At 41.4% G+C, this 17,476-nt stretch overlaps 1 protein-coding gene across 1 annotated transcript; it reads left to right on the forward strand.

The window, feature by feature from the left end:
• Positions 1 to 256: 256 nt before the first annotated feature.
• Positions 257 to 15,760, forward strand: LOC115103932 (zinc finger protein OZF-like). Its single transcript, XM_029624999.2, has 2 exons — positions 257 to 533; positions 11,491 to 15,760. Exons 1-2 carry the CDS (start codon positions 368 to 370, stop codon positions 12,816 to 12,818), a joined length of 1,494 nt encoding a protein of 497 aa, XP_029480859.1. The 5' UTR covers positions 257 to 367; the 3' UTR covers positions 12,819 to 15,760.
• The last annotated feature ends 1,716 nt before the right edge of the window (positions 15,761 to 17,476 follow it).

A 17,476-nucleotide genomic window follows, 5' to 3' on the forward strand; every position in this document is an offset into this window, starting at 1 on the left:
TGTTACTGTCTGGTGCAGTCCCACCCACTCAGGCCCCAGAGACTGAGCAGGGTATTTGAGTTTGCGAATGACAGAAGGAATGGGAATGTATATATTTTGTATTAATACTTTTTGAGGAGTTTGTGTGGATTCATCTTAATTTTCCCTTCCCCTATGGAAGGGAAAATTGTTTTGTAAATATTTCACCCCCGTCCATTTGGTGGCGGCAATACGCCTTTTGCGTGTAGTTCACCATTAAACCCAATGAAGAAGAAAAAGGAAGTAGGAAGATTTGGAGACTAGTTGTTTTGGTTATGAACATTCCTTGCGGATTCAAGACCTACTGACTGGACGGAATAGGCCGACTACTCACCTCACTCTGTCGAAAATGTCTAAACTACAGTCGTTTCGTGTGTTTTTAAATGAGCGTTTAACGGCAGCTGCCCTGGATATTTTCGCGGCAGTTGAGAAAACGGTGGCAGAGTACAAGGAGGAGAATGATCGGCTACGGAGACTGCTGCAGATCACACCGAAGATAAAGCTAAGTAGAATTGGTTAGTATGTAGCTAGTAGATATCTACCAGGGGATCTAGGGTTATGTACTTATGTAAGGGATAAACGCCCGACAATTTTTCCCCAAGCTGGTAATGTACAGAACTCAGGCCTTTATCCCGCTTATATACCACAGTTGCCAAATAAAACAATACTAAAGTCCACTTACCGGAAAAATTTGTTTATTTAACGTTATATATATATTTTTTTACAAGATTTTGAATACTTTCATCTTTTGATTGCTAGATGCGACCCAGTTTTTCGTTTTGTTCGATATTCATGGACGCTGCCCAGTTCGTTCTATAGCTATGTTCCATGGTCGCTGGCAACGTTCTTGCCCCTTGCTTGCTAGCTAGCCAACCAGCTACGGCTAATACAGTCACGACCTCTGCAGCCAGTAGCTACATTTGCGTGTGTTTAAGCTGCTTTCTATTGACATTAATTTGGATACATCCATACCAACGAGCGGATGTTGCCCAATGTTTCAATTTCATAGCCCCCTAGACGGGGGACTGGGGGATATTTAACTTTTTTAAAGCGAATTTCCTGCCATTCTACGTATTTTGACACAGGCCTAAACTATGAGCAGTGTGGGAAATAAAAACCATAGGTCAGGTGTATTCAGGATGCTTTGAACATTTAAATGAACACTCAAACTTCGACGACTTTGTTACTTGTAGCTTTTGGGGGGGATGAAATTGACACTTTTAGGTTCACAATCTGTTCAACACAATTATTTCTATAGTTACAAATCAGGTCACCTTACAAAACTTCCCGGCTAAAACACACTGTAGATCTATCTGTCTGCTGCTTTTAAGTTGCCACAGCCTAAATGACAATCACCAAATGAGGGGACTAATGTGATTAAATCGACTTTTCTACATGCCGTCAAAAGGCTGCATTCTGCTATAAGGATGGGAGTACCAGCAACCTAATTTAGTTGACAACATCCTTTTAGTTAAATAAATTCAGTGGAGAACATTCTCTCTCCATTCAGCTCCACTCTAATCTTGAGGTGTGTTTCTTTAAAACATGCATCCAATCCTGTTGATCCCTTACATAACTATAGAAAAAAGAATGTTAACCTTTGTTTAACTAGGCAAGTCTGTAAGGAACAAATTCTTATGTACAATGATGGTCTAGGAACAGTGGGTTAACTGCCTTGTTCAGGGACAGAACAACAGATTTACATCTTGTCAGCTCCGGAATTCGATCTAGCAACCTTCCAGTTACTAGTCCAACGCTCTAACCACTAGGCTACCTGCCACCCCTAGACCAATGAAATGCTTCAAAGTGCCGTGGCAAGACAGGACAATTAGAGGTTTCGCTCGTGATGTTACGTTGCCGGCGCAGATGAGATCGCATGCTCCGATTTCAAAACTATTTGGAGCACAGTTAAAAAATGTACGTGCTCACTATACAGTGGACTAATTAGAAAAATAAAAGCAGTATTTTTAATGCGTGTGATATGAGGTGTGCTGTGAGAGCGTGAGAAGAGGGTCATAGGAGTGTGTCTCACAGCCAATGCGTGAGACTTACGAGATCGCATTGCATATCAAACACTAGGCTAGAAGCTAGCTAAATACACTACATATACAAAAGTATGTGGACACCACTTAAAATTAGTAGATTTGGCTATTTCAGCCACACCTGTTGCTGACAGGTGTATACAATCGAGCACACAGCCATGCAATCTCCAAAGACGAACATTGGCAGTAGAATGGTGTCACTGAAGAGCTCAGTGACCTTTTCAACATGGCACTGTCATAGGATGCCACCGTTCCAACAAGTCAGTTTTTCAAATTGCTGCTCAGGTGAACTGTCTTTGGAAGCAACGTCAGCACAAGAACTGTTCGTTGGGAGCTTCGTGATATGGGTTTCCATGGCTGAGCAGCCGTACACAAGCCTAAGATCACCATGTGCAATGCCAAGCGTCGGCTGGAGTGGTGTAAAGATCGCGCCATTGGACTCTGGAGCAGTGGAAACCCGTTCTCTGGAGTGATGAAGTACGCTTCAGCATCTGGACGTCCGACGGACTAATCTGGTTTTGGCAGATGCCAGGAGAACGCTACCTGTCCCAATGCATAGTGCCAACTGTAAGGTTTGGTGGAGTAGGAATAATTATCTGGGTCTGTTTTTCATGTTTCAGGCTAGGTCCCTTTGTTCCAGTGAAGGGAAAGTGGAAAGCCTTCCCAGAAGAGTAGAGGCTTGTGTAGCAGCGAAGGGGGAACCAACTGCATATTAATGCCCATGATTGTGGAATGAGTTGTTCGACGAGCAGGTGTCAGCTTAATCATGGCCGGGAAAACATTAAAAAAAAATTGTACACTGCCAATTGACCAACTAAGCTCAAAAATAATTTACTTTTAACAATGCACACCTGTTAATTGAAATGCATTCCAGGTGACGACCTCATGAAGCTGGTTGAGAGAATGCCAAGAGTGTGCAAAGCTGTCAGGCAAAGGGTAGTTACTTTGAAGAATCTCATATAAAATATATTTTGATTTGTTTAACACTTATTTTGGTTACTACAATGTAGAAAATAATACAAATAAAGAAAAACCCTGGAATGAGTAGTTGTGTGTGTCCAAAACCTTTGACTGGAAATTTTTGGACGTCTACCTTCTGATCGCTAAAATAATGATGATCACTTCCTCAATTCAAATATTATGGCGACACTATACCAAAGATGGCTTGATATGGCTTAGAAACTTGGGAGCCAAGCTCGAGTTCTCAGTGTAGCCTGCTATCGCCTGAACAGGTTGAAATATCTTCTAATTCCTAGAATAAAAACCTCCAGGCTTCTGCATAACAATCCATTTATTTAAAAAAATTAATTTACAGGGGCCAGTTTTGAACAAACTAATCCAGTCCAAATCGTCCTCTGGAATAACGGACATTGTGGGGTAATAGTTGCATAACCAACGTTCTCTAGTAATACTGCAAATAGGGCTTTAAACATTTTATTTTTAATTTGATCTATCTCTGATCCCGAGCGTTCCACTGAGGGCTCTAGGGATAGGCCGTCCCGCTAGCGGGACACCTGTCGACAGCATCCCGTGGAGGGCGTTCAATTCTAATAAATAATTGTAATATTAAGCATTCATGAACATACAAGTATCTTAAATCATTTAAAAGGTTAAATTATTGGTTAATCTAACGGCGTTGTCCTATTTACAATAGGCTTTACAGCGAAAGCATACCATGCGTGATTGTTTGAGGACGGCACCCACAACATATTTTCAACCAGCACAGGCTTCATAAAATCACAAATAGCGATTTAAATAAATCACTTACTTTTGAAAATCTTCCTCTGTTTGCAATCCCAAGTGTCCCAGCTACAACATGAATGTTTGTTTTGTTAGATAAAATCCTTCTTTATATCCCAAAAGTCTGTTTTAGTTGGTGCCATCGATTTCAGTAATCCACTCATTCAACATGCAGACAAAGGAGTCCAAAAAGCTACCGCTAAACTTTGTTCAAACAAGTCAAACTACATTTCTATCCAATCCTCAGGTATCCAAAAATGTAAATAAATTATAATATTTAATACGGAAAGAAGTATGTTCAATAGAAAAGTAAAATTAGTAAGCGCGCAGTCTATTGGTGTGCTCTTCACCGTGCACGCCAACAGACTGATTTTGAACCAGGAGTCTTTGTACAAAAACTCTAAATTCTTGCTCGTTTTGAAGAAACAAGCCTAAAACAATGAACAAATCAAATGTATTTATATAGCCCTTCGTACATCAGCTGATATCTCAAAGTGCTGTACAGAAACCCAGCCTAAAACCCCAAACAGCAAGCAATGCAGGTGTAGAAGCACGGTGGCTAGGAAAAACTCCCTAGAAAGGCCAAAACCTAGGAAGAAACCTAGAGAGGAACCAGGCTATGTGGGGTGGCCAGTCCTCTTCTGGCTGTGCCGGGTGGAGATTATAACAACATGGCCAAGATGTTCAAATGTTCATAAATGACCAGCATGGCCCAATAATAATAAGGCAGAACAGTTGAAACTGGAGCAGCAGCACGGCCAGGTGGACTGGGGACAGCAAGGAGTCATCATGTCAGGTAGTCCTGATGCATGGTCCTAGGGCTCAGGTCCTCCGAGAGAAAGAAAGAGAGAATTGGAGAGAGCACACTTAAATTCACACAGGACACCGAATAGGACAGGAGAAGTACTCCAGATATAACAAACTGACCCTAGCCCCCCGACACATAAACTACTGCAGCATAAATACTGGAGGCTGAGACAGGAGGGGTCAGGAGACACTGTGGCCCCATCCGAGGACACCCCCGGACAGGGCCAAACAGGAAGGATATAACCCCACCCACTTTGCCAAAGCACAGCCCCCACACCACTAGAGGGATATCTTAAACCACCAACTTACCATCCTGAGACAAGGCCAAGTATAGCCCACAAAGATCTCCGCCACGGCACAACCCAAGGGGGGGGCGCCAACCCAGACAGGAAGATCACTTCAGTGACTCAACCCACTCAAGTGACCCTCCCCCCCCCCCCCAGGGACGGTATGAGAGAGCCCCAGTAAGCCAGTGACTCAGCCCCTGTAATAGGGTTAGAGGCAGAGAATCCCAGTGGAAAGAGGGGAACCGGCCAGGCAGAGACAGCAAGGGCGGTTCGTTGCTCCAGAGCCTTTCCATTCACTTTCCCACTCCTGGGCCGGACTACACTCAGTCATATGACCCACTGAAGAGATGAGTCTTCAGTAAAGACTTAAATGTTGAGACCGATTTTGCGTCTGTTACATGGGTAGGCAGACCATTCCATAAAAATGGAGCTCTATATGAGAAAGCCCTGCCTCCAGCTGTTTGCTTAGAAATTCTAGGGACAATTAGGAGGCCTGCGTCTTGTGACCGTAGTGTACGTGTAGGTATGTACGGCAGGACCAAATCAGAGAGATAGGTAGGAGCAAGCCCATGTAATGCTTTGTAGGTTAGCAGTAAAACCTTGAATTCAGCCCTTGCCTTGACAGGAAGCCAGTGTAGGGAGGCTAGCACTGGAGTAATATGATCAACTTTTTTGGTTCTATTCAGGATTCTAGCAGCCGTATTTAGCACTAACTGAAGTTTATTTAGTGCTTTATCCGGGTAGCCGGAAAGTAGAGCATTGCAGTAGTCTAACCTAAAAGTGACAAAAGCATGGATTTTTCTGCATCATTTTTGGACAGAAAGTTTCTGATTTTTGCAATGGAAAAAAGCTGTCCTTGAAATGGTTTTGATATGTTCTTCAAGAGAGAGATCAGGGTCCAGAGTAACGCCGAGGTCCTTCAGTTTTATTTGAGACGACTGTACAACCATTAAGATTAATTGTCAGATTCAACAGAAGATCTCTTTGTTTCTTGGGACCTAGAACAAGCATCTCTGTTTTGTCCGAGTTTAAAAGTAGAAAGTTTGCAGCCATCCACTTCCTTATGTCTGAAACACATGCTTCTAGCAAGGGCAATTTTGGGGCTTCACCATGTTTCATTGAAATGTACAGCTGTGTGTCATCCGCATAGCAGTGAAAGTTAACATTATGTTTTCGAATGACATCCCCAAGAGGTAAAATATATAGTGAAAACAATAGTGGTCCTAAAACAGAACCTTGAGGAACACCAAAATTTACAGTTGATTTGTCAGAGGACAAACCATTCACAGAGACAAACTGATATCTTTCCAACAGTTAAGCTCTAAACCAGGCCAGAACTTGTCCGTGTAGACCAATTTGGGTTTCCAATCTCTCCAAAAGAATGTGGTGATCGATGGTATCAAAAGCAGCACTAAGGTCTAGGAGCACGAGGACAGATGCAGAGCCTCGGTCTGATGCCATTAAAAGGTTATTTACCACCTTCACAAGTGCAGTCTCAGTGCTATGATGGGTCTAAAACCAGACTGAAGCATTTCGTATACATTGTTTGTCTTCAGGAAGGCAGTGAGTTGCTGCGCAACAGCCTTTTCTAAAAATGTTGAGAGGAATGGAAGATTCGATATAGGCCGATAGTTTTTTATATTTTCTGGGTCAAGGTTTGGCTTTTTCAAGAGAGGCTTTATTACTGCCACTTTTAGTGAGTTTGGTACACATCCGGTGGATAGAGAGCCGTTTATTATGTTCAACATAGGAGGGCCAAGCACAGGAAGCAGCTCTTTCTGTAGTTTAGTTGGAATAGGGTCCAGTATGCAGCTCATCATTATGTGAAGAGATATAGTACTAAAACACTTGAGCATCTCTCTTGATCCTAGGTCCTGGCAGAGTTGTGCAGACTCAGGACAACTGAGCTTTGAAGGAATACGCAGATTTAAAGAGGAGTCCGTAATTTGCTTTCTAATAATCATGATCTTTTCCTCAAAGAAGTTCATGAATTTATCACTGCTGAAGTGAAAGCCATCCTCTCTTGGGGAATGCTGCATTTTAGTTAGCTTTGCGACATTATCAAAAATGAATTTCGGATTGTTCTTATTTTCCTCAATTAAGTTAGAAAAATAGGATGATCGAGCAGCAGTAAGGGCTCTTCGGTACTGTCTTTCCAAGCTAGTCGGAAGACTTCCAGTTTAGTGTGGCGCCATTTCCGTTCCAATTTTCTGGAAGCTTGCTTCAGAGCTCGGGTATTTTCTGTGTACCAGGGAGCTAGTTTCTTATGAGAAATGTTTTTACTTTTTAGGGGTGCAACTGCATCTAGGGTATTGCGCAAGGTTAAATTGAGTTCCTCAGTTAGGTGGTTAACTGATTTTTGTCCTCTGGTGTCCTTGGGGAATCTTTGTGTTGTCTGTGAATTTATAGCACGACTTTTGATGTTCCTTGGTTGGGGTCTGAGCAGATTATTTGTTGCAATTGCAAATGTAATAAAATGGTGGTCCGATAGTCCAGGATTATACGGAAAAACATTAAGATCCAAAACATTTATTCCATGGGACAAAACTAGGTCCACAGTATGACTGTGACAGTGAGTGGGTCCAACAGACTGTTGGCATCTAGTGGAAGCCATAGGAATTGCAATCTGGAAGCTGGAATAACATTGAACCAATAGCTTTCCATTATTAGAGCCTGGGAGCTCAAAAAAAACATTTCTGGTTGGTTTTTCTTTGGAATTTCGCCTGCCATATCAATTGTGTTATACTCTCAGACATTATAAAATAATTTCTAGAAACTTCAAAGTGTTTTCTATCCAATTCTACTAATTATATGCATATCCTGGCTTCTGGGCCAGGCATCTTACTTTGGGCACATCAGTCAAGCGGAAATTCAGGAAAATAGACTCTAGCTCTTTAATATACTTCAAAAAAGGCATTTGATAGATTGATCTTAAATGACCTCTGCGCGTTTTCATGAATTTCGTTATCTTGAAGCCAATTCACAACAATATGGGAAAGGATATGGAAGTGAAGCAGAAGGGTCATCACTTTCACCGAAGATTTGTGATTATATTGACAAGATGGTCGGCTAACCGCTCTAACAATGGAAATACATGTCTGCAAAAGGCAGGCGGCGAGATCAGGTGGGAACATTCTAGCCAATGAGAGGCCAGATATGCATGTGAACAACAGGCGCAACTCCGATATAAAATCTTTTTGCGCAAAATTGCTGGAATGTCACGTGCATTACACTTATATCAGTACATGCGTAACAACCCAAGCATTATGAAACTTATATTTGATCAAATAAGCCTTACCTATCAAAATAGCAATTCACTTTTATCTTGACCAAATTTGACACTCGTTACCCCCCCATACAAAAACTCTTGGTCTGCTTAACGCTTGATTTCGCACAGACAGATTTGGGGCGGAGTCGACCCTCTCGCTTCGCCTCTACATCTCTGCTCGTATAGCTGTCGCAAAAATATTGGATACTGCTAGTGTTTCGCTGGTCAGACGTTGCTGATGTATGTCAAAAAAAACCTTTATTTTACATATCAGCACTGGCAATCTACTCCAATATAAGAATACTGTGGTTTGAGAGTGCCAGAGCGCGGAATAATTGAGGAATATATGAACGACCAAGTACCAAGTTGTTATGACAGTTGTCAGTAAACATCAGCAAAAAAAACTTAATTAAATTGTTGCCAGTGTAACGCAGTTAACAATGTGCCGTAAGCTCACTCCACAGCCAGCTTGAAATGTCGTGGATGGAGCCTTCCAATACATACCTTTTTGTGTGGTTCAACCTATCGCAACACTGTCAAGTTACCCACTATCCCTCTTGATAACATGAAAACACTAACCAGATCTGCTAGGACTAGTGAGAGTGAGGTATTCTCTCATTTGTGCCTGGAAGTAGCTGTTAGCTTGGGTGTTTGACTGCCGTTTTGAGGTCAGAACGCTCGGATCAATCCTACTCCTCGGCCAGAGGGTCCAGTGTGCACTCTGAGACCGAAACGCTCAGAATTTATGAACGGACAATCTGACCAAGCTCTGAATTTACTGATGGCCCAGAACACACACTGACAAGGGAAGGCAAGGGAACACAACCGGAGATGTCTATACGGTCTCGCTGGTGGTGGCACAAAAGGGCTGGGTTTTGATGAATAAATAAGTTGAGGGTGTGACGAGAGCTTGATCACTCACTGGCCAATCAAGGTTCTCCTTGGCTTAGTACTGCATGCTGTTGTCTCAAGTTGTGTAGGTTTTTGATGGTCTTTGCGTTATCATCCACTCCAATTCGGCTGGAGGGCAAAGAATATTCTCGTCCTAGTCCGGTGTAGGTTGTAGGTTATTGATGGTCTTTGCCTTATCAACTCCAATTCGGCTGGAGGGCACAGAATGTTCTTTTCATAGCCCATTTGTAAATTGATAGCGTTTATTAAATAGCATGCAGTAACGAATAATAGCAACAGTTAAATTAATCCAGTTTTGCTTAATATGTTTGTCATGTTTGCAGTCTACAATGTTCTATTTGGCTTCAATATGTAGGCCTAAATGCCTTTGCGCATCCCATTTGCACTCTAGGAATTTGGCACTTGTTGGGTTGTAAATTTGAAATACTTGCTAATTTGAAATACTTGCTACACCAGAAGTTAATGTTGGAATGTATATGTTGGGGTCAATTAAGGGTGGGTATGAGCCATGGGCTCAGAGAGTGCCTTTTCCCTTACTTAGTAAATCACATGGTTGTGGTCACTGATAAGGGTGGATAGCTGTGGATTAGTGAGGAATGGCAGCAGAGGTCAGGTCACATGAAGGGACAAGGAACAGTTTATTACCCACGTCCTGCCTAGCAACAAAGATGTCATGTTTAGAGAAAAGTTGATAAAAATGTATACCTTAAGGTGGGTATAAATACTGGTGCTGGTGGGAGCATGTCTTTGTCTTAAGCAGCTGTGTGACCCAGTGGGTGAATAAACTTGGTTTGAGCTTTACTAATCGTCTGAGTTTTTACTCCGTTTATTTAGAACCTAACAGCGCGTTTTCAATAGCAAAGATATATTTGCCGACGATATGGAATTATAGGACTGAATCATTTAAATAAGTTTGGAGGAGTGCTTATTTGGTAATCAGACAAGACTCACTCTTTGAAAATGGGATAGATACTTGATCAAGCAAAATGAAGTATGCAGGTAACTATGTGATTTGTGAATTATGCAAAAACCTCATATTTCAAGGCATTCTTACGAGTACACCATTTAAAATCCTTCCATTGATGGGCTACTTGGCTAATGCATGGCCAGGATGAAAGACACTGACGCATTGCTGTTAAACCAGACTTCATTATAGTATTCTAAAATTGATTAAGTCATTTTCCCCCCTCATCAGTCTATACACAATACTACATAATGACAAAGAAAAAACAGGTTTTTAGAAGACCCTTGACTCAGTACTTTGTTGAAGCACCTTTGGCAGAGATTACAGCCTCGAGTCTTCTTGGGTATGACGCTACAAACTTGGCACGCCTGTATATGGGGAGTTTATTCTATTCTTCTCTGCAGATCCTCTCAAGCCATGTCAGGCTGGATGGGGAGCGTTGCTGCACAGCTATTTTCGGGTCTCTCCAGAGATGTTAGATCAGGTTTAAGTCCGAGCTCTGGCTGGGCCACTCAAGGACATTTAGAGACATGTCCTGAAGCCACTCCTGCATGGTCTTGGCTGTGTGATTGTCTTTTTCTTGTTGGAGGGTGAACCTTCGCCCCCAGTCGGAGGTCCTGAGCGCTCTGGAGCAGATTTTCATCAAGGATCTCTCTGTACTTCGCGCCATTTATCTTTCCCTCGATCCTGACAAGGAAGAGTCTTGGTGCTTCCAAACTTCCAGTTAAGAATTACGGAGGCCACTTGTGTTCTTGGGGACCTTCAATGCTGCAGACATTTTTTGGTACACTTCCCCAGATCTGTGCCTGGATACAATCCTGTCTCGGAGCTCTACAGATAATTCCTTCGACCTCATGACTTGGTTTCTGCTCTGACGTGCACTGTCAACTGTGGGACCTTATATTGACAGGAGTGTGCCTTTCCAAATCATGTCCAATCAATTGCAATTACCACAGATGGACTCCAAGTTGTAGACACATCTCAAGGATAATCAATAGAAACAAGATGCACCAGAGCTCAATTTCGAGTCTCATAGCCAAGGGTCTGAATACTTATGTAAATAAGGTGTTTTTTAACATTTTGAATACATTTGCTAAAATTTCTAAAAACCTGTTTTCGCTTTGTCATTATGGGATATTGTGTATAGATTGAGGAAACATTCATTTGATACATTTTCTAATTAGGCTGTAACGTAACAAAAATGTGGAAAAAGTGAAGGGGTCTGAATACAAGTATCTTGTGATAGTGGACTTTTGAAGTTGCTTTGAGACATGATTTGGGGGTACGTGTAAGACTAAGAAGAGATGCAAAGAAGTAATTGAAAATGGATTCAAGTTTTTATTTTATAGAATTTGATTTTTTTTTTTTCTGAATTTACTGACTTCAATTCAAATTGACCCTGATGTCTAAAGGCTGAATAGATAATATCTGCTTCTTTCTCCTTCCCTCCAGACTCCCTGCAGCTCTCTCTTGCTGTCTCTGAAGAGGTTCCCTTTGAGCAGCAGCACTGTGAGCAAGAGTGGAGCACGAGACTGGGGCAGGAGGATCCAGAGCCCACACAGATTAAAGAGGAACAGGAGGAACTCTGTACCAGTCAGGAGAAAGAGAAGCTTCAAGGGATGGAGGCTGATATCATAGAGTTCAAATTCACTCCTTGTGTGAAAAGTGAATATGATCAGGAGGACACACTTCAGCCCTTGACTCTTCCCCAACCCCAGACTGTGGAGAACAGAGATAGTGACTCTAAACTAGTGGATCTCAAACCTTTTGGCAATGTGACCCACCTAAATAATCAAAACAGTGACTCCAGCCACACCACGTCTATAAAAAATCAACGCTGCCGTGACTGTGGTGAAACATTTGCTCTGAAAGCTGACCTGCAGAGGCACTTGACTCTCACTAAGATGAGACCCAGGGAATGCAGATTCTGCAAAAAACAGTACCACTCCACCTGTAAACTGAAGGCCCATGTTCGACTCTGTCACGTGGATAAACCCTGCTCAATTTGTGGCAAGACCTTCAAATACAAAGGGGTTCTGTCCAGGCACATGAGGACTCATACAGGAGAGACAGGAGAGAAACCATTTAGTTGTGGTGACTGTGGGAAAAGCTTCAAACGCAAGCAGCATCTAACCAACCATGTACGGACTCACACAGGAGAAAAACCATTCAGCTGTGGAGACTGTGGTAAAAGCTTCATTCAGAAGGGACATCTAACCGAACATATTCGAACCCATACAGGGGAGAAACCATTTAGCTGTGGTGACTGTGGGAAAAAAAGCTTTAATCAGAAGTGGCTCCTAACCGAACATATACGGACTCACACAGGGGAGAAACCATTTAACTGTAGTGACTGCGGGAAAAGCTTTAGTTACAAGGGAGACTTAAGGAGGCATATGCTGACTCACACAGGAGAGAAACCATTTAGCTGTGGTGACTGCGGAAGATGTTTCAATCATAAGGGGCACCTAAGGAAGCATATATTGACTCACACAGGAGTGAAACCATTTAGCTGTGGTGACTGTGGGAAAAGCTTCAATCAGAAGGCAGCCCTAAAGACACACATACTGACTCACACAGGAGTGAAACCATTTAGCTGTGGTGATTGCGGGAAAAGCTTCTATCAGAAGGGACACCTAAATGAACATATTCGGACTCACACAGGAGAGAAACAACATGTCTGCTCAGTATGTGGTAAAGGATTCACGCAGAAGGCTCATCTGGTGAGGCATGTAAACAACGTCCACAAAGAAAGCGAACAGGACGAAAACAGGAAATAAGAAAGAAATTAGGAGAAAGATCTGTCAGATGGTGGGAATAAAAAGGCAGGATGTGGACAAGAAAACACAAAGAAAAGCAAAAATAAGTGTGGGTCATTCATGCTGTAGGTTTCAGATAAATGGAGGAATGATATTCTGTAGGCCTACAATTGGGGTAAGTGTAGCGGTCATAGTGCCACCAGTACCAACCTTGTTAGCCGAATGGTTTTGGACCTCTGGTGTAATATTTGAGGGGTTTGACTGATCTTCGCAGGAACTGGGGTTTGAGTCCTGGTATTTTTTTTTCTTTACCATTTCATTCTTAATCCAGCCCTGCCCTAGGTCTTTGGTGGCTCAGATTTCTCATCTTGCTAAAGATATTGTTCTAAACTGTTTGATTTGTCTTCCTAATCATGTTTCTTTAACTTTTAAATATAAATGATTTATAACCACAGTAAGGAAAGGTGATAGATAGCCTATGGATATTTTGCTCTGAACTTGCCACCCAAAGCAGTTTTAGTCAGGGGCCATATTTAAGTCCTGTTTTCGGCCTCTCAAATATGTACAAATACATCGTACAAGGGAGCATATGTATTCCATTCTCTGTATAGTGAACAGAAGATTGCTGTTCAAGGTCATGTATATTAAAATGTAGAGGAAAATAAAGTGCTTGCTAAATGCTTATGGAGTGCTGAACTGCCGAATAAAGATACCCTGTTAATTCTATCCATCATTTTAGGGAGCCTAAAACAAAGCATTTGTCTAATTCAATTTGTGCAATCAAAACAGTTTTTACTATTATCCATGAGTGCTGTAGCTATGCAAAGGTATTCCTGTGATAAACATTACAGCAGCAATTTGATATAGACTTAATTTAATCTGATTTCAAGGGCAGAAGCAAACCAAAAAAGCAAGGGTAAATGGGAATGTGTGAAAACAGGGTGAGAGTTGTCCTACTTTCAAAAACACAAATGCTGTTTATTATGTGCCACATCAGGCTTGTTGTTTGGGGGCTTACATTAATTCTGTAAAATTACCTATGAGACATTGTCTTTAAAAAAAAAAATGCCTGCCATGTAGTCTGCCAGTAATTGCATTGAATCGAATTAATCAGATGCATGATTAGTTGAGTCCAGGGTTCAAAATAATAAAAAATAATGACTCGATGTACCTAATGTTGAAGTCGGAAGTTTAGTCATTAAAACTCATTATTCAACCACTCCACAACCAAACTATAGTTTTGGCAAGTCGGTTAGGACATCTACTTTTTACAACAATTGTTTACAGACAGATTATTTCACTTCTAATTCACTGTATCACAATTCCACTGGGTCAGAAGTTTACATATACTAAGTTGACTGTACATTTAAACAGCTTGGAAAATTCCATAAAATGATGTCATGGCTTTAGAAGCTTCTGATAGGCTAATTGACATCATTTGAGTCAATTGGAGGTGTACCTGTGGAAGTATTTCAAGGCCTAGCTTCAAACTCAGTGCTTCTTTGCTTGACCTCGTGGGAAAATCAAAAGAAATCAGCCAAGAGTTCAGAATTTTTTTTGTAGTCTGGTTCATCCTTGGGAGCAATTTCCAAATGCTTGAAGGTACCATGTTCATCTGTACAAACAATAGTACGCAAGTATAAACACCATGGGACCACGCAGCCGTCATACTGCTCAGGAAGGAGATGCGTTCTGTCTCCAAGAGATGAATGCACTTTGGTGCGAAAAATGCAAATCAATCCCAGAACAACAGCAAAGGACCTTGTGAAGATGCTGGAGGAAATAGGTACAAAAGTATCTATATCCACAGTGAAACTAATCCTATATCGACATAACCTGAAAGGCCGCTCAGCAAGGAAGAAGCCACTGCTCCAAAACCGCCATAAAAAAGACTATGGTTTGCAACTGCACGGGGGGACAATCTTTACTTTTTGGAGAAATGTCTTCTGGTCTGATGAAACAAAAATACAACTGTTTGGCAATAATGATCATTGTTCTGTTAGGAGGAAAAAGGGAGAGGCTTGCAAGCCGAAGAACGCCATCCCAACCGTGAAGCACGGGGGTGGGGGTGCTTTGCTGCAGGAGGGACTGGTGCACTTCACAAAATACATGGCATCATGAGGAAAGAAAATTGTGGATATATTGAAGCAACATCTCAAGACATCAGTCAGAAAGTTAAAACTTGGTCGCAAATGGGTCTTCCAAATGAACAATGACCCCAAGCATACTTCCAAAGTTGTGGCAAAATGGCTTAAGGACAACAAGTCAAGGTATTGGATTGGCCATCACAAAGCCCTGACCTCAATTCTATAGAAAATTTGTGCGCAGGACTGAAAAAGTGAGTGCGAGCAAGGAGGCCTACAAACCTGACTCAGTTACACCAGTTCTGTCAGGAGGAACATTCACCCAACTTATTGTTGGAAGCTTGTGGAACGTTTGACCGAAGTTAAACAATTTAAAGGCAATGCTACCGAATACTAATTGAGTGCAAATAAACTTCCGACCCACTGGGAATGTGATGAAATAAGTAAAAGCTTAAGTAAATCATTCTCTACTATTATTCTGACATTTCACATTCTTAAAATAAAGTGGTGATCCTAACTGACCTAAGACAGGGAATTTTTGCTAGGATTAAATGTCTTTAATTGTGAAAAACTGAGTTTAAATGTATTTGGCTACGGTGTATGTAAACTTCAACTGTGTGTATATATATATATATATATATATATATATATATATATATGAATAGTGTCAATAATATTTTGTTTTATCTTGGTGTCTTTCTTTAATACAACTCTTATTTTAGTTTTGTATTTTGAATTTAATGTAATATCTTATGTTATTGTCTTTCAAATAGATGACCAAGCACAGAACAGTATGTTTTATGTGGACCCCAGGAAGAGTGCTGCATGTACAGTAGTTAATGATAATCCTAATAAACTAAACCTCTGCTTGTGTGTGAATGTGCAGTAAAATGGTTTGTCCATTGTCATGACGATGGTACTATGACGCCTCAGAGTACTAAACGGCAAGGCATCATAATTCAGAAAATGTTGTTATCCTGTCAAGACATCATACCAACTCTCATTGTTGCAGTTACGGAAATGAATTGTCTGTTAGGTGATCCTAACTGACCTAAGACAGGGAATTTTTACTACGATTAAATGTCTTTAATTGTGAAAAACTGAGTTTAAATGTATTTGGCTATGGTGTATGTAAACTTCTGACTTCAACTGTAACTGCAGAGATGGAGGACAAGCATGTGAAGACTCAAGAGAGCTGTGGCAAAGGGAATTGTGTATGTCAACGGAAAGAGAGAGGTTGTATTTTCTTTCTCTGTACTTAATTTTTCTACAGTAATTGTAATTATTTATCACATTTTCTGAGGGTGTTATGATTGGTCTGTGGTTGACTAACTACGGGGTTCTCAAACCTATCGTCAGGGACCCCCGGCTGTTCCATGTATTTGATCTATTCTAGAGCTAGCACATCTGATACAACTTGTCAACTAATTATCAAGCCCTTGATTAGGTGAATCAGGTGAGCTAGTTCAGGGCTACAAAAAAATGGTGAAACGTCTGGGGGGTACCCGAGGAGGGGTTTGAGCATCACTGATCTGGAGCAAACGCCTATCATCATTCCTGGTACTGGTATCTTGATATAGTATGGGACTTTTGAGCAAAGTGATAGCAAGTAAGAACGTGAACCTTCCAGTGGGCCTTTTCTGAAGAGAGAGCGAGAAAGAGGGTGTTTGTGTATGTGTGGCGTATGTGCATGTCCATTTGTAACTCTGTGTCCACAGGATGATGTGATTAGTGGAGTCTAAGCTGAGCATGGAGCTGGCAGCTGTTCCACACGCAGCTCACACCACCCAACAACCGAAGATGAGCAGAATGGTCAGGGTCATGGACAGAGTTCAAAGAGAAAGGAAGGCAGAAAGACAGGAGTGGAAAAGAGAGTTGGAGAGACAGACAGTCAGGGAAAGTAGGTGCAGAAGTGAAGAATGAGATCTGTAAGACCTGCAAGAGAGAGAAAGATGAGTTTGAAGATAAAGAATTTGTAAAAGAAAGAAAATAATTGAAGGGAAGAGAAATAGTAGATGAAGATGGCGAACAAGGAATTGGATAAGGAGGAGGTGGTGAGGGAGAGAGAGAAGTTGTTGAACAAGAAGATAGACAGTGGAGAAGAAAAAAAAACGCATTGAGAAGAGAATGGGATGCTGGAGAAGAAGAGGGATAGTTTGGAAACAAGAGAGAAAGATGTGGAAAAGATGGAGAGGAAGAAGGATGTCTCGCTCCTTAAAATATTCCAACATCAGAACAAATTCAGGGTGTATACCTATGTGTTTTCCTCTGCAATGCTTTTTGTACATTTCTATGTAAAATGTGTATAGTCTTCTCATTCTATAGTTAAGGTTTTGTTGGGGGCTAAAATGTAGACTTTATTGCTGAATACGTAAATAACAATGAGTATAATATTCTAGGGATTACCAAACGATGTCCCAAATCTCCACAAAGAGGCATCACTAAAGCCAGCTGGAGCCCAAGGTTTTCTGATTATTATCATGACTAGGGTTGCAAGATTCTGGTAGCTTTCCCAAATTTTCTAAAAACCCTGGTTGGAGGATTTCCTGCTTATTCCCTCCTGATTCCTCTGGGAATCTTCCACATTTTGGGAAA

This window comes from Oncorhynchus nerka, linkage group LG21 (assembly GCF_034236695.1).
Source record: "Oncorhynchus nerka isolate Pitt River linkage group LG21, Oner_Uvic_2.0, whole genome shotgun sequence".
Lineage (NCBI taxonomy): Eukaryota > Metazoa > Chordata > Actinopteri > Salmoniformes > Salmonidae > Oncorhynchus > Oncorhynchus nerka.

Excerpts from the sequence above, each read along its gene's own strand:
- LOC115103932 (XM_029624999.2), top strand. The coding sequence starts at position 368 with ATGTCTAAACTACAGTCGTTTCGTGTGTTTTTAAATGAGCGTTTAACG. Across the intron at positions 534-11,490 it reads GATAAAGCTAAGTAGAATTG|ACTCCCTGCAGCTCTCTCTT; the intron begins GTTAGTATGTAG and ends CCTTCCCTCCAG.